We start from the raw sequence: 27847 nt of genomic DNA, 5'->3' as shown, positions 1-27847 counted from the left end.
TAGACAGTGTTTAATTTATTTTCTTAGAACAAAAGACTGAGAATTATTCCAAATGCCTTTTGTATCATGACCCTGCAATAATCTAATAAGAAAGGTTACACTGCTTTTTGTAGATGAACGAACATTAATGAGATCTCCTTGAAGTAATCCCGCTTCCATTATACAGACAAAATTACATTTTCCAGCATAATTATTATGTCAGTCGAGCGCCCAAATTTTGATATTAATTGTTTCATTTGCAAAGGCAACATCAACTTACTAGTTTGTCAAACCTCTGAAAAACTGAAGGGAAGCTCATAGTTTTAAGTAGTGATTATCAATCTATGTCTCTCTTGTATTCTATCTTTTACACATTTTCCTACTAGCCAGAAGGACTGGGCAAGTTTTAGTTCTTGTAATAGGTTTTAAGAGAAGAACTAATGGCTTTCTTTAAGATGTGTTTTTAAATTACATACCATTTACATTCTTCAGTCTTTGAGATTTTAGACTATAAACTCTTTGAGGGCTATGTGGACCATGAATGCTTTGTTGAAAACTGTATTCTGCACACCAAAGAACAATGCCTGGAACAATGCGCTCTAAGTACTACATGAACACCATGTTTCTCCTTTCACTGAGACTCACTGTTTTAAAGTAAAATCTTTCTTTCTCCCTTCCCCGCATTTTCTCCGTCTCCACAGCCCCCCACCGCCAACCCTATTTGTTTCTCTCTCATATCATGTATGTGCATTACACACACACGCTCTGGAATACAGGGAGTCTTGCTGTACACCATGGCAGTTTCCCATGAAAAACACATGAGGCATGGAAGTTTGGTGAACATCGGTCACTAGAGGATTTTGGACAGTTACTTTGCATTGTGCAAGGTCACCCCCTCGTCCAAGCCTTAACCTGCCCTGAGCCACAGAGCAAGTCTGGAAGAAATCCTGACTCACACCTAAGTCATCTGATCCGAGCTGACCTGTGACACAGGGCTAATCTGTGAACCGCGAGTCTGACAGATCTCAAACCCACGACAGGACATTCTCCAGCACTGCTTATCTAGTAATTTTTATTTTGTAGCTTATCTTTCTTCTACTGGAAAAAAATATTTTCCTTTTTATTGTAAACTGTTTGTATCTACTTAAGCCTGATTTTACTCTAGATTGGGACCATGACATCCCCACAGAGTACTATAGGTTTTACTTTAAAAACACATAAATTAATAGGATAATAGGATTCAGTACATTGCTTTACTAGCTCTGTGACCTTGGGTAAAGCACTGAACATGTGTAAGTCTGATATGAGAATAATACCAGCACAATTGTCCCAGGCTGTTGTAAGGATTAAATGAGATAGATGATCCATGTGGAATGTTTAGCTCACGTTCATTATTGCAGTCTCTGAGGAGTTGATAGATGACTAGCCATGATGATCAAGGACCTTAACAAGTTCATCACCTCTGTAAGTCTTTTTATTTTCTTTCTAATAAGCCACTCTCCCGGACTCCATCCACAGAAGTTGAAGCTCACAATGGGTGTGCCTTGTGGGTCTTGTTTTATCTCCAGGCATGAATTCCCCCTGCAGAGTTTAGATAGCATTTCTGGATTGCTGCTGGTTGGGTGATGTCATTTAGGGTAGTCATTTATCTGGCCCCCTGCATTTCTTTCTTACAGCCTACATAACTTCCTTTTTCCTTATTTGGTACTTAAAGAGTCTCGATTGGCTGGGGACTCGACCCTTCATTTTCATTTATCAAAAATTCCTAACCAGAAGGGATGAGTGCTGAATTCCAGGGGCATGCTGAGCTGGGGCGTCTGTGCCTGGCCTTTTTATCTGTGCAGCTTGCTGGTAATTGCTAAGTTTCCCCTCCTGAAACAATTATCCCCCCATTTCTCTCCCCACCTCCACCCCACCCCCAAGTTAATTATCAGTTCTGGAATTAAACTGCTTGCCTCTCCTGCCGTTGTCATGACAACAGTTGGCCCGCACCTGCCACTCGGTGAACAGTGGCTCTTTCAGAAGAGGCGATGGCAGCTGCTGGCTCCACAAGAGCCAGGGAGCAAACCAATGTTTACCTGTCTGGGGAGAGAAGTTTCTGCTCATTCCACCTTAGGCAGTTTCCTGGCAAGTTCCACCTCGACTTCTGCCTCATACAAACTGCTGCTGGCATTCAATAAAGAAAAGGGAAACAACATTTTCTGATAAAAATGCCAAATCCCTCATGGCTTGTCACCATTCCACCCATTAACTTTACTTATTGCTAGCCAAGATGTTGGAAGATACGAATCTTCCATCTCCTAAGAATGAGAGTATAGTGTGCAGGTTAAAAGCACAGAGTTTTAAGCCTGACAGATTTGGGTTCTAATCCTTTCTAACTGTGTGACCATGGCCTAAGAACTTCCTGTAGTATCAATTGCTTCATCTGTGAAAAGGGGATGAGAATAACTAAATTTAACAGAGTTTTTTTTTTTTTTTTAAAGCTTTGGAATAATATATGTAGGTCTGACTCCTATTTTAGGTACAACACATAAGCAGGTATCACTATGACAGCTGCTTAGGTGCTAATCCTGAATAGCCCTGAAAGTCAGGGCAAAGTTGGCAGCTAGGTGGGTTTTAACCGGTCCTTGTCTGAGTGGCAGTACCTGAGAAGTAGGATAAAACGGTACACTGCCCCACAGCATCTGAACCGATGCATCTAGCAGCCAGGGACAGCTGAGAAATGCTTCTTTGCCTACCTTCTCTGTAATTCTGTCAGCTCCTCCCTCTCTCTACTGTTTTTCTCACGCTCAGTCTCACTTTCCTTTAAATAGAATTGATAGAACCAGGGGGGGAAGGAGACATGTACTCACCAAGGAAACAAAACACTTTTCTGTTTTACAACCACATTACAATCTACAGGGAACAATTGGTAGTGGTGCTAGGAGTGCAGGAATGAGGCATTTATGTAAGGAAGTCTTTTTCTTTCCTAACACCCCTGCTTCTGGCTAAAGAACTCTTTTTTTTTTTTTTTTTTTTTTTTAAACGAACCTACAACCACTCACAGGCCCCAGGTCCAAATAGGACAGGCACAAGAGTACTGTTCCTTGGCAAAGACGTCACCATTTAGGATACCCCAGTCTTAGCTCAGCCTTTGGCCACCTCCTTCAGGTTCTGAAGTTTCCTCGTTGTAGTTCTCGTTTTAAAGAAACCTGCACGCAGTGACTCCAAAACTTCATACCATCTTGAAAAGAAAAATCCCCAAACAAAAAACACACCAGCTTCTGCTCCCAGCATCTGGTACAGACACCTGCTGTGGGTTTCTGGGTAAAGTGCTGAATGCAGTTCAACCATACAGAGCCTACAGAGAAAGGAAGGCTCCTTGGAAGTTACTGGGGAAAGGGAATTATCCACCTCTTGCCTGCCTCTCACTGAGAGGCAGTAGGAAAGAAGATGCTAGGGACCAGCAGGTTTCTCCTAAAATGAAAAAGACACCGTTAATGACATGTGGCTGTGGCTGCCAGGGGTGAGGAGGGGGCAGAACCAAGGACATCAGATTTACTTATTCTTCAAACACAGACTGGAGTTTTGTGACTCCTTAACAGCCAGTCCAAAATGTTTATGAAGATTAAACAAGGAAGAAGAGAATTAAGCTCCAACCAGACTATTCAGCACTGGATCTAACTCAGGGATACCTGTGACATCAATTTAGTTCTTTGACTAGCTTCTAAGAAACATCTAGAGTCTTAAATCTGTTTGGAAAGTGCTGGTTCTTTAGTATTCCTTATCTCCATTAATTTAGAAGGAACCAGGTATCTACTCTCCAAATTTGGCTTTAAGTTAGAGGAAGGTGGGAGCTGTCAAAACAGGTATAAATAAGATAAAAACAAACAATTTCCTTTTACAACTATATCTCAGTTGCTTTTCTATATAAAAGGAGAAACCCAAAAGGATAATACTTTTAATGCTTCATAAACTACTTGTCCTTTCAGTATAGCTTAAGATGTGCAATTTGATGGAAAAACCGAGGCACAGAAAAAGCAAACAATTTACACATAACAATTCATGAGCTATGACTACAGGAGGAGACCCATACGATTCAAAAGTCCATCCATTTCTTCTATGAGAAGGGAGGGCACTGCTGTAGTCAAGAGGCAAAGCCAGCAGGAAGTGGTATAAACCATCTGGTGCCTCAAATGGCACACAAGACCCTGGACAAGGGAGACTCAGCCGCCCTTTAGTCCCATCTCCTGCCTCAGGCCAGTCACGCACTTACACACCCTTCCCCACACAGCATAAGAGTTTACATCCCTCTGAGCCTTCAGAAATGCTGATCTCTGTGCTTGCATGGCCTTCCTACCCTGTCTGTCTAGAAAAGCTAATCCCTACACCCATCCTTCAACGCCAGCACAAACGCTATTTTTTTCTGATTCTCTATTTGGAGTTAGCTGTACCTGATTCTACATCCAATGTATTTATTGTAGAGAATCATTGTACTGTAGTGGTCAAGAGCCCGCAGTCTCAAATCAGAGTACTTGAATACTGGCTCTACCGCTTTTCAGCTGAGTGACCTTGTTAGTGTCCATAGAACCTTTCTGCAAGTTGGTTTTCTCATTCAGATGAGAAATGAAGATAATGTATTAACCACTTATTAGGGCTGCTATGAGAAATTTAAAAAAATGTTTAAAGTACTTTCTGATACATTGGAAAAGACCCTGATGCTGGGAAAGACTGAAGGCAGAAGGAGGAGGGGCAGCAGGGGATGAGTTGGTTGGACAGCATCACTGACATCACTGTTATTCAGTCGCTAAGTCGTGTCGGACTCTTTGCAACCCCCTGGACTGCAGCACTGCAGTCAGAGTCCTCTGTCCTCCCCTATGTCCCAGAGTCTGCTCAAATTCAAGTTCATTTAGTTAGTGATGCCATTCAACCATCTCATCCTCTGTCGTCCCCTTCTCCTCCAGTCCTCAATCTTTCCCAGCATCAACAACATAGTTGGCATTCAATAAATGCTTTTTTTATAATAATTATAATTACTATATTGCCTTTACATGTGAAATTAAAATTGTTTACTTAGTTCTCTCTTTTGAACTAGACTTTGAGATCTTCAAATACAGAGCCAAAGTCTTTCTTCATCATCGTATCTCTGAGGCCTAGCATGGGGCCTGGCAACTGAATAGACAATTGAAAATGTTTCTGAACAAACGAATGAAAAAATTCCTCTCCAATTTTACTTGCTAAAGAGATAAGGGAACAGAGCTCCTAAAAGTGAATGTTATTCTGATGAGCTCTGAGGTCAAACATATAAACGAGGTAAGCCTGCCAAGCATCATAACTATGCACTGGATGGCAAACCAAAGTTGATTTAGCATAAAACCACACTATGAAAAGTGACATCCAGGTCTCTTCCTCCTGGGCCTTTTTTTGTTAGCATTATGAAGCCAAAAAAGGCAGGCTGCTCCAAGCTAGTATTGCTACTGTGAGGTAGGTAGAATAAGCTAGAGTCACCTTGGCTGAGTTTTCCAGCTGTGAATGGATTCTCTGGTTATTGGCAATATGCACAGAATAAAATAAAGCTGTGGCTCTCACAGGCAAATATATGAAAATCAATTACTTTAGGAAGCAGGCTTGCTTTTATTAAAGAGAGGCAGGACAATGCATTTCATGGCTTCATCCTTCATCCGGGTGAGGAGAGGATAAACAATTCACATCAGCAGAGGAAAACAAAGTCAGCTCAGGTTCCACAAGAGGGAAATGTGACAGCAAAGACACTCTCTGTGCTGAAGACCAACTTAGATGTTAGAGCCCCACGTGAGGATAATAGGCAATCCTGACAGTTCCACTCCATGTCACAAGTATCAGAGCCATTTTCTTTGGCTTCCACTTAGGTCTTCTTAAATGAAGGCAATGTAAATACCAAACCACAAATTTACCATCAGAGGATAAAAGATACCTAAGTGTATCACTGACTTAGTGCCCTCTTATCTCTACAAACTAAGTAATTAGGAAGAGAAATGCCAGATCTGAGGACAGGCATATGGTTGTTATTTTAGGGCATGGGGGAAAAGAGTACCTAATATATAGAACCAAGAAAATTTTTAAAGAAACAAAATTGAGAAATATAGGGGAAAAAACTCTACCAAATTATAGAATCCATAATCTGCTATAAGCAGATTCTTTCCATTCCACATTTGATATATAACCGTACTCCTGCACACACTATATTCCCAAAAACTGGGGGCAGAGTAGGGCAAAGAAGGGCTAGTATTTACAGGAAAATAAAACCCAGCTACACAGAGACAAAGAGGTTAAACGACTTGCCCAAGGTCGCACAGTCGGTCCCCTACCAAGAACAGAAGGTAGGTCTGCTGACTCTCCTTGAGCTCCTACTTTCTCAGAACTACTGCCTGTTGGATCACAGAATCAGCATGGTCAGACTCACACTGATCTCAGCGGGAGCTCTTTGCCTGAATAAGAGCCAGCTCTGAAGATGAAAAATTCTACAGAAATCCTCGTATGGCTGTTACTATTTAAAAAGCCATTTTCCTTTTAGTTAAAAAAAAAAAAAATCAGAGAAAATCTCAATAGCAAATGAAAATTTAATATTGATCTTGCTAATTTCTCCTCAGAACACACGAGTTTAAGGGTCCTTCCCTCTCTGACTTCCTCCCACTACACAACAGCTTTCAAGGCAGCAGAGCCTATTGCCGCCTCCTCTCCTTGAATATATATTACTTCTCAGCAGGCTCCAGCAGGAGTCGAGAAGGAGCCAATCTGTGAGGGAGCAAACACAAGATCTCCCATAATAGCATAGAGAAGACAGAAAATTGCTGCCAAAAGTGTAAATTGCTTTTTTTTTCTTTGGCTTGGAAAAAAAAATCACTCTGGGCTTTAAAGATACCCTCTTAAAAGGTGATTCCACAGTGGTTAATATCCATGTTCTACATATTAGGACTTCTGTTCCTTCACTCCCTCCAAGAATCCTTGTCATCTGTATAACTGGATCATGGATTTGAAGAGGGACTACCAAGAATGGCAGCTGATTCTGCAGGGTCAAAGGAAGGCTTGGCTGCCTGCTCCCAAGGGAGTCTAAAAGCACCCCTTTTATTGCTGACCCTCAGGGCACATTGTATGAGGATGAGATGAAGAAATAGCCCCTTAAAGTGACAGAGGCTAAGGAGAGGAAAAGTAGCCTGCAGAAAACAGAGGCCAACATTTGAACGTCAATGCAAGTAAGAATTCCCAGGTTAGAGGAATGAGATCAAAGTGATACTCTGACAAGTGAGTGTGAATCCTCATGCCTTTCATTCAGGGTCACAGAGAGAAGTGGGCTGGCCCCTGGGAGATAGTCCGCATCATGGATGAGGGCGTGGGCTCTGAAACCAGACTAGATTTAAATCCTAGCTCTGCTTCTACTAGCTGTGTGATCCAGGGCAAGTTAATCTTTCTGTGTGTTCATTTCCTCTCTTTTACAAGTGGGGTAATAGCTCCATCATAAGCTTTATATGAGGGTTAAGAGAGTATATAAAAAACACTTGTGCACAGTAAAACTTCAAAAAATGGTATCTTTGATCATCATTGTTATTAACTAGCAGGAAAAGTACACAATAGAATTCAGAACAAGGAACAGACATGACCAAAAAGCACGAATACTTGGCCACCTCAAATCTAACCGGCTTGGGAAGTCAAAAGTGAAGGCAGGGAGACTCTAGCTGGCAGGAATGGAGGAAAATATAGATCTATTTCAGACAAATATGTTTCAAAAGGACAGGATATTTCCTTTGTTCCGACCACCATAGAGAGTGGTTGGAATCCAATCTCCCTGGACTTCTGTGCAGAAAGGGGAAGGAGCTGTGTGGTAAGAATACTAGCAAAGGAGACAGAGGTGTAAGACTCCCGAGCAGACCTGGAACACAGCGTCTCCAGATTCATGTCTCTTCCGTCCCCCGTGCGGGGAGACCCACACTTCCTTCTGTCTTCCTCACACATCAAACTCATTTAGCACTGTCAGCAATACAGAAGCCTTTGGAACAAAACTCTGGCTTACTGAGATGGTAAAGTGTATATCATAAATGTGAGAAATTTCAGATCAAAGGCACTCTGCCCTGAGGTGTTAATTGGAATAAATTGAGCCAAATGGTAGTTCAACACAAACTGAATGGAACCAGGTAGGAATTTAAAGGGTAAAAGGAAAATTTGACTCCTCTTTCTGCCATACTGGAACACGCTTTTTTCAAGTGCTCATTTTACCAAATAAGTCCCGGTCCAACAGATCCCTACTGACATCCATGGCAGGCAGCTTGGCGTGAGGGAGAAAGCTTGATATCTTGGTTGCTAGTAAAGAAACCCTATTTGTTGTTGTTGTTTAGTTGCTAACTTGTGTCTGACTCTTTTGAGACCCCATGGACTGCTGCCTGCCAGGCTCCTCTGTCCTGGAATTCTCTAGGCAAGAATACTGGAATGGGTTGCCATTCCCTCCTTCAAGGATCTTCCAGACCCAAAGATCGCACTCACATCTCCTGCATTGGCAGGTGGATTCTTTACCACTGAGCCACCAGGGAAGCCCAAAGAAACTCTAAACACTTCACCACTATCTTGTCAAAATGACAGGAAGGAATCTGTAATTAACTCTGAAGCCAGTATCTCATACTGAACAGTATCTCTGAAGGGAGTTAATCTCCTCATTAGGTCCCTTCATAAGGTCAACATGACTCTGGTATGTGGTCATAAAGACAAGATGAACATGTCCATCCTAACCAGGCGCTCACAAGACAGAAATGCCATTTCTATGTGCAGAATATGTACACTACATAGGCTGAAGTGTTTTCTTTATATTGGTCTTGCTTGAATCCTCTCTCTCGGGAAGAAAATGTCTAGGACTCTACTTTGTCTGAATTTTAAGGAGCCAGAGCTAGTTTTGAGAGAAGAGGTGGAGTCTGTCTAAACCAAAGGTTTACAGATAATCTGATGAGTTTGTCTAAACCTCTGGTTTAGACCAGAGGTCTGTGTAAAATGGTGAAAACTTGGTCAATAACTAGAGAAGATGTTGATATAGGCTCCCAACATCACGAGCCTGATCTTACTAGTCTCCCAGGCTCTGAAATACCTTCCATCCATTTCCCATTCTGCATGCAGATGAGCATGCAGACGAGACTTCCAAAATGCAAATCTACTCAGGCTAATTCATGTTTTAAGTTATTTAATGCCCTCCCACTTCAGGAGGCCTATAAGGGCCCTCAGTGAGCCGGACTCTGGTTTCTTTCCTCCACTCTTCTCTTGTCTAGAGCTATTACCCAAGTTGTTCCCTGTCCCTGTAACAGCCCTGTCTCTGCCTCTTCTCTGACTGCCTGCTCATCCTTCAGACCTCCGTTTACAGAAAACCTTTTCTGGTTAGCCTCCCCTTATTCCCCAAGACTGTCTCAGGAGCCCTTCCTAAAGCAGCCTGAACTTCACTTAATCGCAGCACTTCCTCCAGACCGCAAGTGCCCGGTCATGTGCCTGTCTCTCCTACTAGACTGAGGACTCGCAAGGGCAGGGACCATGTCTGTCTTAGTTTCCACATATGCCCAGTGTATAGCACAGTGCCTGACACACAGTAGGGTCATGAGAAAAAGAGACAGGGAGAGAGGAAGGAAGGAAAGAAATGAACCACAACACAAAGGGAGCCTGTTCCTGAGGATGGCTGGAGGATGGGATCTGAAGGGATCCCCTGAAGCTCTCTGGGTTTAAAGCGGGGGCGGCTGTACCATTAGCCACAGAGGACAAGGAATGAGATTTAGGCTGAGAACTACAGTCCCAGGGAAGGAAGCAGCAGGAAATACAGACGTGGGATAACATCTGGCACCGAGACGGGCTCAGGATGTGTGGAGGGAGAAGGAAAAACAAGGAACCGTATTTGTAAACAAAGGCAAAGAAGGAGCAAATCCTGGCTCCAGTGAGGTAACCTTGGGCAACTCATTTAGCTTCTTTCAATGAGAGGCTTGCATTAGATGAGTGATTTTCAAACTGAGTCCTCAGGAACCCTGGGTTTGTGCAGCAGCCTCTCGGGGTCTATTGTAAGGAATAGAGAAGTTTCACCGGTAGATGTGGCCCCAACTTTAACCAGACAAAAAATGTTTTGTATACACTCTACCCAAGGCCCATCTGAAAAAAAGCTGTTTCTACTAAAACTGAAGTTTGAATAGCAGTGGCCTGGATGATCTTTCTGACAACTCCCAGCCTTAACAGTCCTGGATCCCATGTGACAGAGGGAGCCCATCTGGACATTGCATTTTACTTTGTACAAATGCCCCTTGATTGTGTTCACAGCAGAGCTACAGCATTGCCTAGAGCCCGTTCTCGCTGCTGAGCAGAAAGAAGCAAAGATAAGTAAACCAAAGTCCAGGTTTACTAAGAAGCAGCGGCAATGGAAAAAATGCACTTTTAAATCTCATGTGGTGAAACAACAGCACAAAGAAGCATTTTTTTCTTCCTAAACAAAGTGTTGTATACCTATGACCTTGGGTTCACTGTATAGCTGTCTTGAGTCAGACACAAGGTTATAGGTCAGAAATAAAGAATATTGGATCTAGAGTCCATTAATTTTTTTTTTTAAAGCAATCCAATTCCAATCAAGGAAGAACAATGCAAAAGTTTATCTATTCAGCCCACCTGATACCTAATTACCATTTAAATATAGTACCTACTGGTCTTAACAAGGTATTCGGAATGTGCTACAGAATAAAGCAGAGTTACTGTCATTGTATACTTTAAAGCTTATCTTTATCTGAAGGTTACAGACAGGAAATGGCATAGATGGTGGGGGGAGATGGGAATCTTACAAAATAAGATCTGCAAAGCCCCTGGCCTAAGATGGAGATCACTTATCTGTGCTGCTCCTTGGCTGGCATATTTCATGGGGCCTTCAAAGGCCACAAATGTCGCTCTACTTCAATTCTGAGAACACATAAGCAAAAGTAATGTGATCTTACCCGGGTCCTTCCTCGTCGCCCTGAAAGAAACAGAAAGAAACAACATGAGAAATCAGGATCAGTAGAGACTGACTGAGATGTTTTTGTTTTCCCTCTTCTCTCCCAATCTGAAAGCAAAGCTTGTACATTCATTACAACAGAGACAAGCTAGTCGACATCTAAGTGCTAAGACAAGGGCTAATATAATCCTATGTTCAAACTACCCAGCAGAGATGAACTAATAATTTGCCCTTGCAAGCAGAGAAGTGAATGCATAGACCTAGGAGGCCTAAATAATAGCCTTGCCCTTTATTTGTATGGCTGGCAGTATTTAGTTTTGAGCAAAGTGAGAGCCCAAAATAGCAGCGGGTCTCTGGCAAAAGCTGACCAGCTCCAAAAGCATCAAGCTGTTCCCCTCAAAGGCTCACTTCGGCCTCGGCCTAGCATCTTTTCCCTCCAAACATGAATACAGAAGCTTTAAAAGAGAGCACACTATGCAAAAGGCTCTAAACTGGGACTCGGGAAACTGGAATTCTAGTCCAAGTTCCGTTATTTATTAGCTATGAGCCCTTGGGCAAGCCAGTTAATTAATCTGGACCTCGATCTTCTTTGTAAAAGGACAGTTCTGGCATTTGATGAGCCACACCATTCTCCAAACAATGACATTTCTCTACTTCTCATCCACCCTTCACAAAAGCGATGTGTGATGGTGATTTTTCCAGGTACTGTATTCTGTGAGCCTAACTTTATCAGTGATCACAGTAGATTTCTTTGAGCCTCTTTTTGTGACCAAACAAGATTTTTCAAATGACACTCAAGCCTTCTCCAAGGGACCTCACTTATCCTTTTGGTGACAGTATCTTTGATGTCCTCCTCTTTAGTCATTCAGGATTGGTTTCAATAGAGACTGTATCTCTTAGCTGGAGATAACTCCCCAGGAACTTATTTGATTAATGGATAGATTGACTGATTGATCCTATAGGTATAAAGGAGAATGAGCTCTGGAGTCAGACACTTGGTTCAAATCTTGACTCTATCACTTGCTTGCTGTCCTACCCTGGTCAAATTATTTTGCCTTTCTTAACTTCAATTTTCTAATTAGTAACATAGGGGTAAAAACTCTCCTTATAATATAGGGTAAGCATGAAATTAAGTGAAATAATGTGTACAAATGCCAAGCACAGTGCCTAAGACATAGAATGCACTTAATAAAGGTTATTAGCAATATCACTAACAATTCAGTATGATTCATTAAGAAGCTCTTACTTGAGGGCACTGAAGATAATAGACAAAAAACCCCTCATGATCTATCCTTCTAGGAGCTCCCATTCTGGAGCAGGGGAACTAGATAGAAAGTGAACTATGCCTAAATGTCTTAAGGGTGCTACCAAAGATGTACACGGAATGCTCGGAGAGTCAGAAGAAAAGTGATAAACACAGCCTCTCCTGGAGAAGGGGAGAAGGCTCCACAGAGAACGTGGCACTTATACTGCCCCTTGGGGAATAGGAAGGATTTTCCCAGGTTGAGAACAGAAGATAAACAGGGAGGGCACTGGAATAGCAAGAGCAAAGCCACCGCAGTTTATAAAATGCAGGTTTAAGGAATTTTGAGTTCTGTGAAACTAGAGAATGGGGATGTGTATGTGCATGTCTTGGGCAGGAGATGTGGGGGTGGCAGTGGTGTGGGTGGGCTGGAGGGGCTGGTAATGCAACAGAGGTAACGGGAGACTGCCAGGGCACAAGCCTCTCAAGGACACCTGCGGTCAGAAAGGTGATTCTCAACAGGTTATGCACTGGACGTTGGATAAAAAAGAACATTTTTAGAAGCCTGTGAGGAATCTGCACTATTGCTGAGGGTGCTAATCAACTAATGAGAAGCGGGGCAAGTGGTGGAAGGAGGGTATGGGGTGATGGAAACCTTCTCTTGTCGTCTGTTTGAATGGCATGTCTTATGGGAACTATAATCTAGTGAAAAAAATCCATATAATTTAAATTTAATATGAGCTACATAACTATCAATGACATATTTAAACCTCAATACAATTTTCCAATTATCTTTGGGTGTTAAAACATAATTATCTAGGAGAACTGTAAGGAAAAAAGTATCCAAACGTCCTTCCATGATTCAGAGGAAATCTTCACAATCACTTATCTTAGTATAATGGTTAAGAGACAGGCTTTCTAAGTTAGAGAAACATGGCTTTGAATTCTGGCTCTTCAACTCCAACAGTGACACTTTTGGCAATTTACTTAACTTTTCCAAGGTTCAGTTTCCTCATCTGCACATGGAAATCCTAATTCTGACCTCACAGGGTGGCTGCATGGATTCATTAAATGAGAAAATGTATATAAAACATTAAGCAAGTGTCTAGCATAAGTGCTCAACAAATGGTGGTCATTATTGTACTTCTCTGAAATGTTATTTGATAACATTTCTAGGGATACTGTGAAAGAACAGAGAAGATGGGCTTTGCTTTCATTCATCCATTTCTGCTGCCTATAGGTAAGTGATTATTTTTTAAAACAACAGTAATCACTATCAAAAAGCATGGGAAAAACAGGGTGAGAGTTTCACTTTTGAAGAAATGAACAAATGAATGCAAGAACAAATGTGCATACATATAAGGCAATTTTGAAGAGGTCAGCAGACATTCGGAGGATTAGCAATCTTGCGAGTAAAAGGTGAGCCCATTCTCTCCCCACTACTTGAAATGCCCATTCCTATTCTGAGAGCTAATTCCCATCCTTAAAGGCCAAGCCTCACTCAGAATATTTTCCTCAATAGCAGACTGAGTGGTACAAATGAACTTATCTACAGAACAGAAAAAGACTCACAGACACAGAAAGCAAACTTATGGTTGCCAAATGGTAAAGGGGTGGGGAGGCATAAATTAGAAGCTTGGAATTAACAGATACATACTTGCATACATGCTAAGTTGCTTCAGTAGTGTCTGATTCTTTGAGACCTATGGACCACAGCCTGCCCAGGCTTCCCTTTCCAAGGGATTTGACAGGCAAGAATACCGGAGTGGGTTGTCATTTCCTACTCCAGGAACAGATATATAGTAGTATATATAAAATAGATTAAAAAATAAGGATTGACTGTATAGCACAGGGAATGGTATATTGAATATCTTATAATGTATAATGGAAAAGAATCTGGCAAAGAATATATATATATATATAAACATATATGTGTGTATATATATCAAAGTGATTCAGTTATATAAATATATCACACTTATATATATAAATTTGATATATTTATATAACTGAATCACTTTGACATACACCTGAAACTAATGCAACATTGTAATACTTCAATTTAAAAATGGTATAAAAAAACTACATAAAACAAGGATTCTACATTCAACTTTCTTCAAATGTTATCCTCCTCACTTAAAAACAGACTGAAACTGGACCTTATAAGTGAAACAGTATGAGTATGGTTTATGCCAGAAATAGGACATTCCACTCCAAAGAGCAAACTCATACTCTCAAAGATAAGGCCTTAACTTGGAATCAAATAAATATACTAGCTATATATTTTGCTGGCTATATATTATACTGGCAAATAATTTGCTGGCTTTAGAATAATCTTCATGAAAAAAAAAAGCAAATAGCACTTGGGTGGGTAGGACACCTAGACATAATTTTATCAGCTTTATCAAGGTATAATTTTTAATACCATAAAATTAACTGCTTTAAGTTTATGTAAACAACCTTAAGTAAATTTAGAGTTAAGCAACTATTATTACAAACGTGCATAAAAACTACATACACACACACAAGCACACAGATATGAAATTATCTTTTTCCTTCTTAATTTCCTTAAAAACACAGTTTTAAGCTAAAATTATAGCTGTCTTGCAGTGTTTATAACATATATAAATTATATACATATGACAACTAAAACATAAAGGATATGGAAAGAGGGTCAATTGACCTATATAGTTTCAAGCTATTTACACTTTATGTAAAAGTTAATTTTAAGTAGACTGAAAATTTAAGGATACATACTATAATCCTTACAGAAACCACTGAAAAATAATGCAAAATAATAGGGCGAGAAGGCCAATGGATATATTACAATGGGATTCAAGGAAATGTTTCAAAAATCCAAAAGAAAGCAAGAAAACACAATGAGAAGAACAAAAATAGAAAACAAACCATACAAGGGTAGACCTAAATTTAACCATATTAATAATAACATCAAATGTTAATGGACATTACACTTCAATTAAAAGACAGAGATTACCAGAATGGATAAATGACCAAGACCCAGAGACATGTTATCTATAAGAGACATAAGTTAAGGATACAGACAGATTGAAAGCAAATGAATGGAAAGAGATAAACCACAAAAACAGTAAGCATAACACTAGACTGGCTTTACTAACATTAGATAAAACAGATATCAAGACAGAGCATTAATAGAGAAAAAGGGAATGTTCATAATGATTAAAGGACTGGTTCATTAGGAAGATGTAATAATCATAAATACGTATTTGCTTAGTGATAGAGCTTCAAAATATCTGAAGAACAGCTGACAGAATTAAAGAAATAGATAATCCCTAATCATACTTGAAATGTAACATCCCTCTCTCAGCAGTTGATAGAACTAGGCATAAAAATAAGTAAAAACATAAATTATCTGAACTCCTAAGTGCTATTTAAAGAACACCACACTTCAAACTACAGAATACATATTACTTTTAGGTGTGCATATGCTTTCAACAAGAAAGACCATATGACAGGTCATAAAACAAGCCTCAGTAAGTGTTAGATGACTGAACTCATTCAGAATAGGTTCTCTGTTGACAATGAAACTAAACTAGAAATAACAAGGTATGTAGGAAAAGGCCCTATATTTAGAAACTAAACAATATACTCCTAAATAATCAATGAACAAAAAGAAGAAATCACATGGTAAATGAAAAAATATTTCAAACTGAATGATAAAGAAACCACAACATAACCAAACTGTATGATTCAACAGTGATTAGAGGAAAATGTATTGCTCTAAAAATTTACATAAAAGAAGAAAGTAGTAAAATCCACAATCTATGAAGACAGAAAAAAGAATAAGGTAAACTCAAAATGAGTAGGAAAAAAGTAGATGTAAACAAAATAGAAAACAAAGAGTAAAATTAGCAAATCCAACAGTCAGTTCTTTAAAAAGACTAATAAAATTAATGAAATATAAGTTAGACTGATCAAGGATAAAAGAGGGAAAATAAAAAATTATCAGTATCAGAAATGAAAGATGGGTTACTATTCTAGAGACTGCTGCTGCTGCTAAGTTGCCTTAGTCGTGTCCGACTCTGTACAACCCCATAGACGACAGCCCACCAGGCTCCTCCGTCCCTGGAAACTACGGACAATTAAAAAATACAAGAAAATATATGAACAACTTTACACTAAAAACTAAAACAACTTAGGTGAAAATGACAAATTCCTTGAAAATTACAACCAGTTTTAACATTTCAAAGCAATGTAAGATGAAAAAATTTGACTAGGTCTATATCAAAGAAATTAAATTGGCTATCAAAAACCTTCACATAAAGAAACTCTACGACAGATGTTTTTGCTTATAAATTCTACCAAATATTTAAGGAAGAAATAACACCAATCTTACAAAAACTCTTCCAGAAAATAGATGAGGAGGAAATAACTTCTCAGGTTGTTATCTGAGGCCAGCACCATTCTAATACCAAAGCCTCACAATGACATTATAAAAATATAAATTAACAAATAAATATCCCTCTCTGAAGGGGGCTTCCCTGGTGGCCCAGACAGTAAAGAATCTGCCTCCAATGCAGGAGATCCAGGTTCAATCAGATCCCCTGGAGAAAGGAATGGCTGCCCACTCCAGTATCCTTGCCTAGAGACTGCCATGGGCAGAGTAGCCCGGTGGGCTACAGTCCACGGGGTCACAAAGAGTTGGACATGACTGAGAGACTAACGCTTTCACCTCACATCTCTCTCTGAACACAGACATAAAAATCTTCAACAAAATATTAATGAATTGAACTCAGATAGATACAAAATGATCAGGTGGGAGTTTACCTCAGGATTGCAAGGTTTAGTATTGTAATGCAAGATTCAACATTGTAAAATTAACCAAAGTAATCAGCCATCACACCAGAATAATGGAAGAAATTCACTTAATAATTTCAGTGGATATAAAAAAAAAATCTTACTTCTAACCATGTTCATCTGAATTATTGTTTCCCATGTCTAATGTCATTTCTCTTTGATTTCAAGATTTGTTCTTTGTCCTAAGTTTTTGGAAGCTTGATTTTGATGAGTCTAGGCATGGATTTCTTAGGTTTATCTCACTTGGGTTCATTCAGTTTCTTAAATCTCTGGGTTTATATTTTTCAACCAAATTTTAGAAATTCCTTTTCCTCCCCTTGCTGGACAAGTGACATGTACGTCAGAGCTTTCTTTATTGTTCCACAGATTTCTGAGATTCAATTCAATTATTTTTCCATCTTTTTTCTTGGTTGTTCAGACTGAGGGTCTATTGATGTGTCTTCAAATTAGCTGATTCTTTCCTCTGTCATTTCCCATTTGCCATTGAGCCAGTCCAGTGAATTTTTCATGTCTGTCATTGTATTTTTCAGCTTTAAAATTTCATTTGATTCTTCTTTATATCTTGTATTAATATTTCCTTCCTGAGACTTTAAAATATTTTTCATTTGTTTTCAGCATTTGTTACTGCTTATTGAGACATTTTTATAATAGTGACTTTAAAATTCTGGTCTGATAATCCCTAGTACTGTGTCTTCCTGGTGTGGCCATCTCCTGATTTTCCTTCTCATTAGAAATGAGATTTCATTGGTTCTTGGTATAATGGGTAACTATGGACTATATCCTAGACAGTATAAGATCCGGTTACTAATTATATCTTCTATTCTAGAAGGCTGTCAACCTATTTTGGGTCAGAACACATTTCCTAGATCACTTTTATGGCTTATGGTTCACACGTCATCTGAGTTTATAAAACTTCTGCGGTGCCGTTCTGGTCGCCTCCTTCAGATGACAGAGCTCCCCGTCTTTAGTTTCCATTGGTGCTAGTTCAGGAGGAGAAGGGGAACCAACTCAACACTACCAAGTAAAGGGGGAAGGTATGATTCCACCCGCCGAGTCAGCTGGGGAGGGGCATTGCCTAGTTAACGCAGGGCGGGAGGGAGGCGTTAAAGCTCCATCTACAGTCCCCAAGGGGAGGGGTGATATGAAAGTGAAAGTGTTAGTCGCTCAGTTGAGACCCCACGGACTGTAGCCTGCCAGGCTTCTCTGTCCATGGAATTCTCCAGGCAAGAATACTGGAGTAGGTTGCCATTCCCTTCTCCAGGGGATCTTTCTGACCTAGGGATCGACCCCAGGTCTTCAGCATTGCAGATGGACGCTTTGCCACTTGAGCCACCAGAGAACCCCACAGGGGATGGTTTGCTATTCCCTTCCTCTTATTGCAGAGGAGTGGGAGAAGTCAGAGTTCCACCTTCAGGCTCCATAGGAGGTAGGCATCACTTAATTACTGTGAGGGGTAGGTGCAAACTTTTACCTAAAGACTCCATGGAGAAAAAAATGACACCCCATTACTATAGGTGAGGGTGTAAAATAGGTTTTCCCTCACTGGCTCCACTACTGTGGTGTCAGTTCGGGATGGGAAGGGATGCAGTTTTTTTGGCACAGTATTAGGGATTATCAGACCAGAATTTTACAGTCACTATTATAAACACCGTGCCCATTCATCCAGAATAGGCAGAAATGATTAAAGGGTTTCTTCTCTTCAGCTGAACTGCCCTTTTCCAAGTCCTTTGGCTACAGAGCAGGTTTTCTCTTGGAGATGTTCTTTTAGTCTGTGCTCATTAGTGTTTCTAGTTTGCAGGACACCCAGGCCAGGATATATAGGAAGCAAGAACCCTGCCTCTGCTCCTCCCAAGGAACTCATTGTGGTGTGGCTCCTCATATCCCAAGATCTGTGGGTCAGTCTGCCATCTTTTCTCCACTTTTGAGAATCTTCTGGTAGGTGACTCAGTGTTTTGTCTAGGAATTTTTGCTGTGATCAGTGGGAAAGAGTACAAAGAAAATGCATTTACTCCATCTTGTTCAGAACCAGAACGTGCTATTTGTTTTTAAATGAGAAGAAGAACTGAGGATAGAAGGTTGGAAAGACGGCTACATACGTAAAATGAATCAAGTACAGTAAACTGTTAATGGCAGAATCCTGGTGTCAGGATATGGGTGTTATCTATAAAATTCTTTCAACTTTGCTATATGTGTGAAATTTTTCATAATAAATTGTTGGGTAGGATTTTCTGATCAAAATAAAAATTCAGGAAATTTTTAAAAACCTATACAATGCAAAGAGAAGGAAACAATTCCTCTGTTGAGTGAAAGAGAGGTACTGGAAATTTGCTTTGATCAGTAAGTCACCACATTAGCTGGAATGAGCAGCCATGAGATAACAATAGCTTTGTGTAAAAGCTTTAGCCGGATGTATGCTACTTCTCATTTTTAATAGCTTACTGTGTACACTGCCTGGCCCTTAGGGCTTGTCATCTTTGCACCCCTAAGAGCAATTCCATCGGAGTTAACAAGCAGAGTGAAACTGAGCTACTCAAGCAAGTAGTTGAAGGACAATTAATGTTGGGGAGGGGCTAAATTCTTTATTTGAAGTGAAAATAAAAGAGAGGGAGATCTCTTCAAAATTGAATCTTTATTTCTGAAAAAAATCATCGACACACAGAATAAATGTGAAGGGTCCAATCTGAGCTGACCTGGGGACAGAGTCATGCCAATGATCTCTTAAGGCTGAAACTTCTGTTTACTTGGACTTTGGACACAAAGTCCACTCCAATGTTAAAGAAAAAATGTTAAATAAATTTATTTAAAAACAAATGTATTGTTATTTATAATTAATTTTTAAAAAGACACACAGTGACCATTTCCATAGAGTAAAAGGTCTTAGGAATGCAAAGCGGTCCAGGACACTGATTCTCCTTGTTCTTCCCACAGGTATAAACAGGACATGTGGCAGACGGTAGGGGAAAGCACAGGCACGGGAATGGGATGGATGGAACCCTGGCTCTTTTCTGCTAAGTAATGATACCCAGTCCGCGTCTACAGTTCTTGGCACCTCAGCAGCCCATCTGTAAAATGGTTACACTGCTCACTGAAATAAGGATTACATGAAATGACACATGTAACATGCCCTCTCACCTATCTAGAAACCTATTTAGGCACACACTTTGTTAATTCTGGGGAGGAGGAAATGAAAAGAACAGGTGCTATTCTATTCCTTTCACACACTGATGAAAATTAAGCGAAAGCTCTAGAGGAGTGAAGCAACGGTCTCTTACTTCCTGTCAGGACGACACCAGCAGCACCTGCCTCCTGGGTGTACCCTGGCTGCTTTGTTGGCTGGATCATTCTGTGGCTGGGCTCTCCTGGGCCAAGGCAAAATCATTCGTTAAGGCTGAGCTCACTGAGTCAGCAGCTATACTACAAAGTTCACAGGACTCTCCTAGGTTTTCTTCTAGAAAGGCCTACCCTAAACCTACCTGGCGGAAGCTTAACCAGAATTTTCAACATAATGGTATGAAACCTCATCAACAACAGCCTCTGTCCAGTGGCTGGAATATGTTTTACATGTGGGCTTCCCAAGGCGGCGATACTGGTAAAGAATCCACCTGCCAATGTAGGGGCTGCAAGAGATGCGGGTTCAATCCCTGGGTCTGGAAGATCTCCTAAAGTAGGAAATGGCAACCCACTCTAGTATTCTTGCCTGGAAAATTCCATGGACAGAGGAGCCTGGCAGGATACAGTCCATGAGGTCACAGAGTCAGATGCAATTGAGCACATGAATTTTAAAAAATGGCCACCTTAATTTTTGTTGTTTTTTATTTTTTAAGAAATAGATTCTAAATGCCTGAATATGTGTATGTGGTTTGGTAAAATGTCTTAAGATTCTTTTATTCTCCTTACAAAATAACAATGAACGTAGTGACTAAAACTGTCATTCAACATTTACCTTGAGTCTTTCACTGATATTTCTGATCCTCACAATGCCTGAGCCCATATGCCCCTCAATCCAATAGTCATGCCCCCAATTTATGCATTATCTTCATAAAAAGACCAGCCTGAGGCACCTTTTCACTATTCACAAAATGAGTCCAATCTTTCATTTTGGCCTGCTTTATGCTCACTTCCTGACATATTCTCATTCAGCCCAGTTCTCATCCCTCCGGTGACTTTGTCTATAGGCTCATTTAATAACTGGGAATCTGTCAATTGTCCTCTTCTCTGGCTCTGATTTCTGGCTTCCCTCATTAACCAGGAACAGTATCTGCCCCATTGACTACACTCCTGTAAGTCACAGTGTACACATATTTTACTAGGCCTAGTTTTTGAGTACAGGCCCGAGCAGCCAATATTTCCAAACTGGTTTACACACCAGTCTAAACACTTACGTCATATTGAAGCTTTCAATCCATTCATGTTTAGGGACCAAAATGGGGGAATTTCCAGAATCAACAAACATGGCAGTCAGCTTCTGCCTATTTTTCATGCTACTGGTTTATTACAGGCATTCTCCTTTACCTCTGCCTTTGGCTCAGCTGATTCATTAGAGGTATCAAGTTGTTCCTTGGCTTGGGCCATCTGAGTCATCAATCTATCCATATGGGACTGGATGTCAGCCAGTATCTCAGTCACATGAGCTGTGGCCATTGCTTCCTGGATGTCCACTAAATGAAGGGCCTTCTGCTCCTCATCCGCAATCACTTTTTGAACTTTCTTAAATTCTTGCTGTATAAACACCTTCATCTGGTCCCGGGTTATCTGCAGAACAGAAGACGAGTAAGAATACATTGGACACGCAAAGAAATGGGAGAGTAGGGCTATTATTCTAAATGCAAGGTAGCCCTGGACAAAACACAAACCGTGGGTCCTATCCTATCCCGAAGTTTTGGGAATATCCTCTGAACAATGTTTCTCGGATACTGTTAATGAATTTCCTGCCACTCTTTTTGCTTTTTTCATTCTTTAGGAAGTGATTCCTTATCCTTCCTTTTCATTTTTTTGTTTTCATACCAGTAATACATAATTACTTTCTAAAAATTTAATAGATATTGTTGTTTAGTTGCTCAGTCATGTCTGACTCTGTGACTCCGTGAACTGTAGCCATTCAGACTCCTCTGTCCATGGGATTTTCCAGCAAGAATACTGGAGTGGGGTGCCATTTCCTTCTCTAGGGGGTCTTCCCCACCCACGGCTTGAACCCATCTCTCCTATATTACAGACAGATTCTTTGTGTATATTAAAAAAAAGAGAGAAATTCTTCTTCTCTCTCTTTCCCAATACCATTTTCCTCCTCAGTGGGTAGTTACTGTTAACAGTCTGATCCATGCCTTTCTGGTCATTATGTGTGTGTGTGTGTGTGTGTATACATATATATATATATGCACAGACATACCTTGGAGACACACAGGTTCTGCTCTAGACCACCACAGTAAAGTGAATATTACAATAAAGGGTCACACAAATTTTTTGGTTTCCCAGTACATATAAAAGTTATATAAAAGTACAAATATATACTACACTGTAGTCTCTTAAGTATGAAAGAGTATTATGTTTACAAAAACAATATACATACTTCAATTTAAAAATACTTCATTGCTAAAAAATGCTAACCATCATTTGAGCCTTCAGCAAGTCATAAACTTTTTATAATGGTAACATCAAGATTACTGATCAAAGATCAACAACAGAACAGACACAATAATAATGAAAAAGTTTGAAATGCTACAAGAATTACCACAACGTGACACAGGGACAGAAAGTGAGCATACACTGTCGGGAGAAGAGTATTGCTCAATGTAGGGCTGCTACAAACCTTCAGTTTGTAAGACACGGTATCTGCAAAGCACAGTGAAGTGAACCACAGTAAAACAAAGTATGCTGTACACATACAGACAATTACGTTGTTTTTATGTAAATGGATCATGGTGAACGTATGGTTCTGTGTCTTGCTTTCCTACTTGAAAAGTTAGTATATACAGAGCAACTTCATTCATTGTATTATTTTTAATGCCTGTATGATACAGGTATATACAGATATGGACATTTACATATAGAGAGAGATAAAAGAATAAATATATCCATTAAATATTTCCCTTCTTAATAGAAATACAAGATATTTCCAAACTTTTGCTTTTAATAACAGGACAGCAATGAACATCAATGGCCATACCTCTTAATATTTGCATATGAATTTCTCTAGAAACCTTTGAAATCACTGAACCAATTTATATATATATTCTAAAACTACTGACTGATACTGCCAAACTGTCCTCCAAAAGCACCAATTACATTCCCACAATGTGTGAAGTATGCATTTTCCTACACTTCCCCCAAGAGTGGATAATATCAAGTCTTTAAATTTTTACTCTCTGATGAGTGAAATATATTATTGTTTTATTTTGCAACAACAACTGTGTAGAATAAATAAAATATGACTCCGCTGCATTTGGCTAGGGCATAAGGCAAACAAAATGAGAAACTACCAAATCTGAATTTCTAAATGCCGTATCTTGCCAGCAACTACACGTATTGATGTTTCCCCATAACCATGTTTATTTTATGAGTATTGTTAAACAACTCTGCATATTGAGTAGCTGAGGTAGGAAACAGGGAAGAGGCAGAACAGTAGACAAAAGGACAAAAGCCAATAGAGAATTTTAGAGCTGAAAGAGAAAGTAGCTGTCATCTAAGTGAACCCCCATCTTACAGATAAGGAAACAGACCCAGCTGTAATCTTGGAGGAGACCCTGAGTTCTCCAACCTTCTCGCTTCCAGTCTGGTGCTCTGTTCACTATAACAGTCTGTCAGAAGGGAAGTCAAACTGGGAAAACCTAAAAAGGAGACTAGGAAAGAAAAAGACTAAAGGAGAGAGGAAGATGAGGCCATTTTCTATTAGCCTCTTAAAAACTGAAATAGGCTTGATACTTTAAGCAGCTTTTGTAACACTGCCATAAAAACATCAGTGCAAAATAAGGCCTGCAGAACACTATCCATTCAAAAGGCAAGTGACAAAGTGACATAAGCCCTCATGAATCCACATACTCTTTGCAGGTACTCTCCCCAGTGCTAAAGAAAAGGGGAGGGGAAGTGTTAAATGTTATTAATGTCCCTCCAAGTTCTTTATCAGATTGAGAACTGTGATTTGTGTTTATTTATATAATTCCTTTTTATTTTTAGTGTATATATTTCAAGGGTGTTATGCTTTACGGTAATCATTTATCAGTGAATCTGGATCCCTACCCTTGAAATAAATTTAGTCTTATAAGACCTCTCTTTAGAGACTAAATCTTTAACTAAGGCATAAACTTTTTGAATTCCTAAGAAAAGCTCTTCCAAGTGACTAAAAATGGACAGCATAATAAAAACTGACCTGTAACCGACTTCACTAGATATCACATACACATGTGATTTGAAGTTAAGAAGCTGACATCACAGTCAGGAAAGGTGGGAACTACATTGCAGTAAGTGAATAAATCATGGTTTTTAAAACATAAATCATCTATTTGCCTTTACTTTACATAGGTTTTTCAACCTTTATTTTATGCAATTTATTTTTATACAGATTAGGCCACAGATTTGAAGGCAGAATACTTTATAAAAGTATACTTTTATACTTTCTGCCTTCTTCTCACTCCAATTCTCTCTTTTTTTTTTTAATATCAATATTTTACTTTTATTTAAATTTTTATATATTATGCTCTTTTAGCCATTTACCTGATGGGTAAAATAAGCAAGGTTTTATTATTATTATTATTATTTTTTTTTTCCAGTGGGTTTTGTCATACATTGATATGAATCAGCCATGGATTTACATGTATTCCCAATCCCGATCCCCTCTCCCACCTCCCTCTCCACCCGATTCCTCTGGGTCTTCCCAGTGCACCAGGCCGGAGCACTTGTCTCGTGCATCCCACCTGGGCTGGTGATCTGTTTCACCATAGATAGTATACATGCTGTTCTTTTGAAATATCCCACCCTCACATTCTCCCACAAAGTTCAAAAGTCTGTTCTGTATTTCTGTGTCTCTTTTTCTGTTCTGTATATAGGGTTATCGTTATCACCTTTCTAAATTCCATATACATGTGTCAGTATGCTGTAATGTTCTTTATCTTTCTGGCTTACTTCACTCTGTATAATGGGCTCCAGCTAATTCTCTACTAATCAACAAGAGGTATTCTCCAGCCTAGTTCAAAATGGCAAGAACAAACTGGGTCATGGCATTCATTTAAATCCAGAGCCCATAGGAGAGACTCCCCGGGGGATTGGGCCACCAGTAGGTTAATAGGTTGAGCACTCTGGAGAAAGGACCCCCACCAATGGCAGAAATGAAACAGCTTTCAAAACTCCCTTTCAGGTTTCATTTCAACCCATCATCAAAACTTCATCCTGCTATAAACTTCACAATTCTCCAGAAGCAGCCGGCCCTTCACATCAGCACCGATGGTTGGGAGCCACTGACATCATTTCTGAGTAGGTTTCCTAGAATTTAGGTAGCCTCTAACCTACAGCTTCCCAAAGATGACAGTGATAGTCCCATACTCCTGACTATACTACACGCAAGTTATGTCAAAAGAGAAAGCTCTTCATAATCAAAGAAGAGAGAAGGCTGGATGTATCACAGACTGATAAGACTGGTGATGTAGAAGTTTCCTTTTTATAGAATCTACTAGTAATTGTCACACCTTTTTTAAGCCACAGAACTTCCCTTGCCCCAAACAAAGTCTTAATGTAGAAACCCGAAGTATAATAGAGCCCAAAGTAAAACCACTCTGGTTAAAAGAAAAACTGCCCCATCCTCCCTGAAGTGCTCCCTGAGGCACTGGAGGTTCTCTCCAGGAAAACTGTACCTGAGTGACCTGGGTCCCCTATACAAATGAAACCATAAAAAGAGTTTGCTCTCTTTGGTCAACTGATTAGTCCCTAAGTTGTTAAAACTTTAAAGCCCTAAGTTATAAGCAAGTTGATATATCTTTCTTATAGGTGTATTTGGTGAAAAACAGCATTTTCTAAAATTACTTAAACACAGCATTGTAATCTCAAAGAATGAGCAGCTCATTTGTGAATGGTCGGAACTAACTAGTGAAGATCTGATGGTTCTTTCCAGAGCTGAGTCCAACTTTCTGGTGAGGGCAAAAAAAAAGCCCCAGAGAGGTACAGTTACAAAGTATGGTTTAGAAACCAACTTTTCCTCTGGTCTTGGTATACCTTCTGATGTAACATGTTGCCTCTAAGGATCCCTTTCTGCCTGCTTCAAGTTCTTCATATTTATTTCTTCTTAATTGAGATATTTCTGCTGTTAACAGGTTGCTTTTGTTATTATCCCCACTAGGATGTTATTTCCCCAAAGTGAATCTTGGGATGAAGGACGTACATTTGAAGAGTTAAGTCTCATCCCATGGTACTTTCTATATGCTATTATAGTTAATATTTCTAAGCCAGACCAGACCCAAGAGGCATGCAGACTGTCACTTTACATATACATAATTAAACACATAAAATCCTGAATTAAGAGCTTGTACTTGAAAACACTACCATTCGATGGGTTTGACATGAGCTGGAAATCATTAACTCCTCATTAGCTGGCCTGTAGAAAACCAAGGTTTTATTTACTTTTTCTTACTAGGAAGATTATAAAAACAACAAGCATACTAGCTAGAAAGCATGATGGATTTGTTCCAGAAAAGTGTTGCTGAGATGAACTGAGAAAGATAGAACAGGGTCAGGAACAGGAAGCTGCACAAAAGCAACACATCTGAGTCTACCCTGATTGAAGCTTCCAGAAATACTTGCTCTATTAGCCAAATCTCCTGCAAATAACTTTAAAGCAGTCCATCCCAAGAAAAAAAAAAGGTTCCAGGGGAACTTTTTCAATGCTGTAATCTGTCCTCACTCCCACAACACAGTACGCCAGTGTCCACGGAAACTTCCAGGTAGGGAATCTCAAAGTTACGGCGGCCAATACAGTCTGTGGATTTATTCTGGCATTTTTACCTCAAGAGAGCTCCTTGCAAACCTCTGCCAGGCTCCAGTGAGGGCAGACAAGGGAAGAGCTTCATCCACAGAGAGGACAGAGTCCTTTTTCAGTGGATGCCTGGATCTCCCATTTCCTGTGTCTTTTGTGTATGAGGGGAATAGCCAATATTTATGAATAAAACAATTGTCCATCACTAAGGCTTGGAAAATTATCTAACAGAAGCTTCCCTTGTGGCTCAGACAGTAAAGAATCTGCCTGCAATGTAGGAGACCCACATTCTATCCCTGGGTTAGGAAGATCCCCTGGAGAAGGGAATGGCTACCCACTCTAGTACTCATGCCTGGAGAATTTCATGAACAGAGAGGCCTGGCAGGCTACAGTCCATGAGGTGGCAAAGAGCTGGACATGACTGAGTGACTAACACTTTCACTACACTTCACTTTTAGAAGCATAGCAGATAAGAACTATGAAAAAAACCCAAAACTATGAACCACATTTTATTACCAACATTCCAAGAGATGACAAAAATTTTCCTGACAATGGTTAGAAGCCTGGATTGCTTGGATTTTACAATGGAGTTGAGAAGCATAGTGAAAAGGTTATTAAAATGAACATTTAATCTCCTCCCAAACCACTTTTCTCATCATCAGAAGCCTCTAGACAAAAGTAGTCATTAGTGTCTTCTTTACCTTCCTTCCTCACTTTGTTAAGAGTACCATGGGATCGCTACCTCAGCTAACACTTAGTTATTTCAAGTATTTACTCAATGAAGTAATAATGATATTTACTGTTCCAGTTATTATTTGCATTAAAAAGACTTGAATAAATATGGCTTCCCTGGTGGCTCAGTGGTAAAGAATCTGCCTGCCAATGT

The 27847-nt window shown here is 39.8% G+C and overlaps 1 protein-coding gene across 2 annotated transcripts in view; it reads right to left on the bottom strand.

Moving 5' to 3' along the window:
• TRIM44 (tripartite motif containing 44) overlaps positions 1 to 27847 on the bottom strand; it is a 110821-nt gene that overhangs the window by 44539 nt on the left and 38435 nt on the right. For both annotated transcript variants that reach the window (XM_061151967.1, XM_061151958.1), the window contains 2 exons: positions 21519 to 21758; positions 10929 to 10948 (listed from right to left, as the gene is read on the bottom strand). In XM_061151967.1, the coding sequence (XP_061007950.1) occupies positions 10929 to 10948; positions 21519 to 21758 (260 nt within the window). The remainder of the gene's footprint in view (positions 1 to 10928; positions 10949 to 21518; positions 21759 to 27847) is intronic.

The sequence above is a fragment of the Dama dama genome, chromosome 1, assembly GCF_033118175.1.
Source record: "Dama dama isolate Ldn47 chromosome 1, ASM3311817v1, whole genome shotgun sequence".
NCBI classification, from domain to species: domain Eukaryota; kingdom Metazoa; phylum Chordata; class Mammalia; order Artiodactyla; family Cervidae; genus Dama; species Dama dama.
This window is presented reverse-complemented; position numbering and strand designations above follow the sequence as displayed.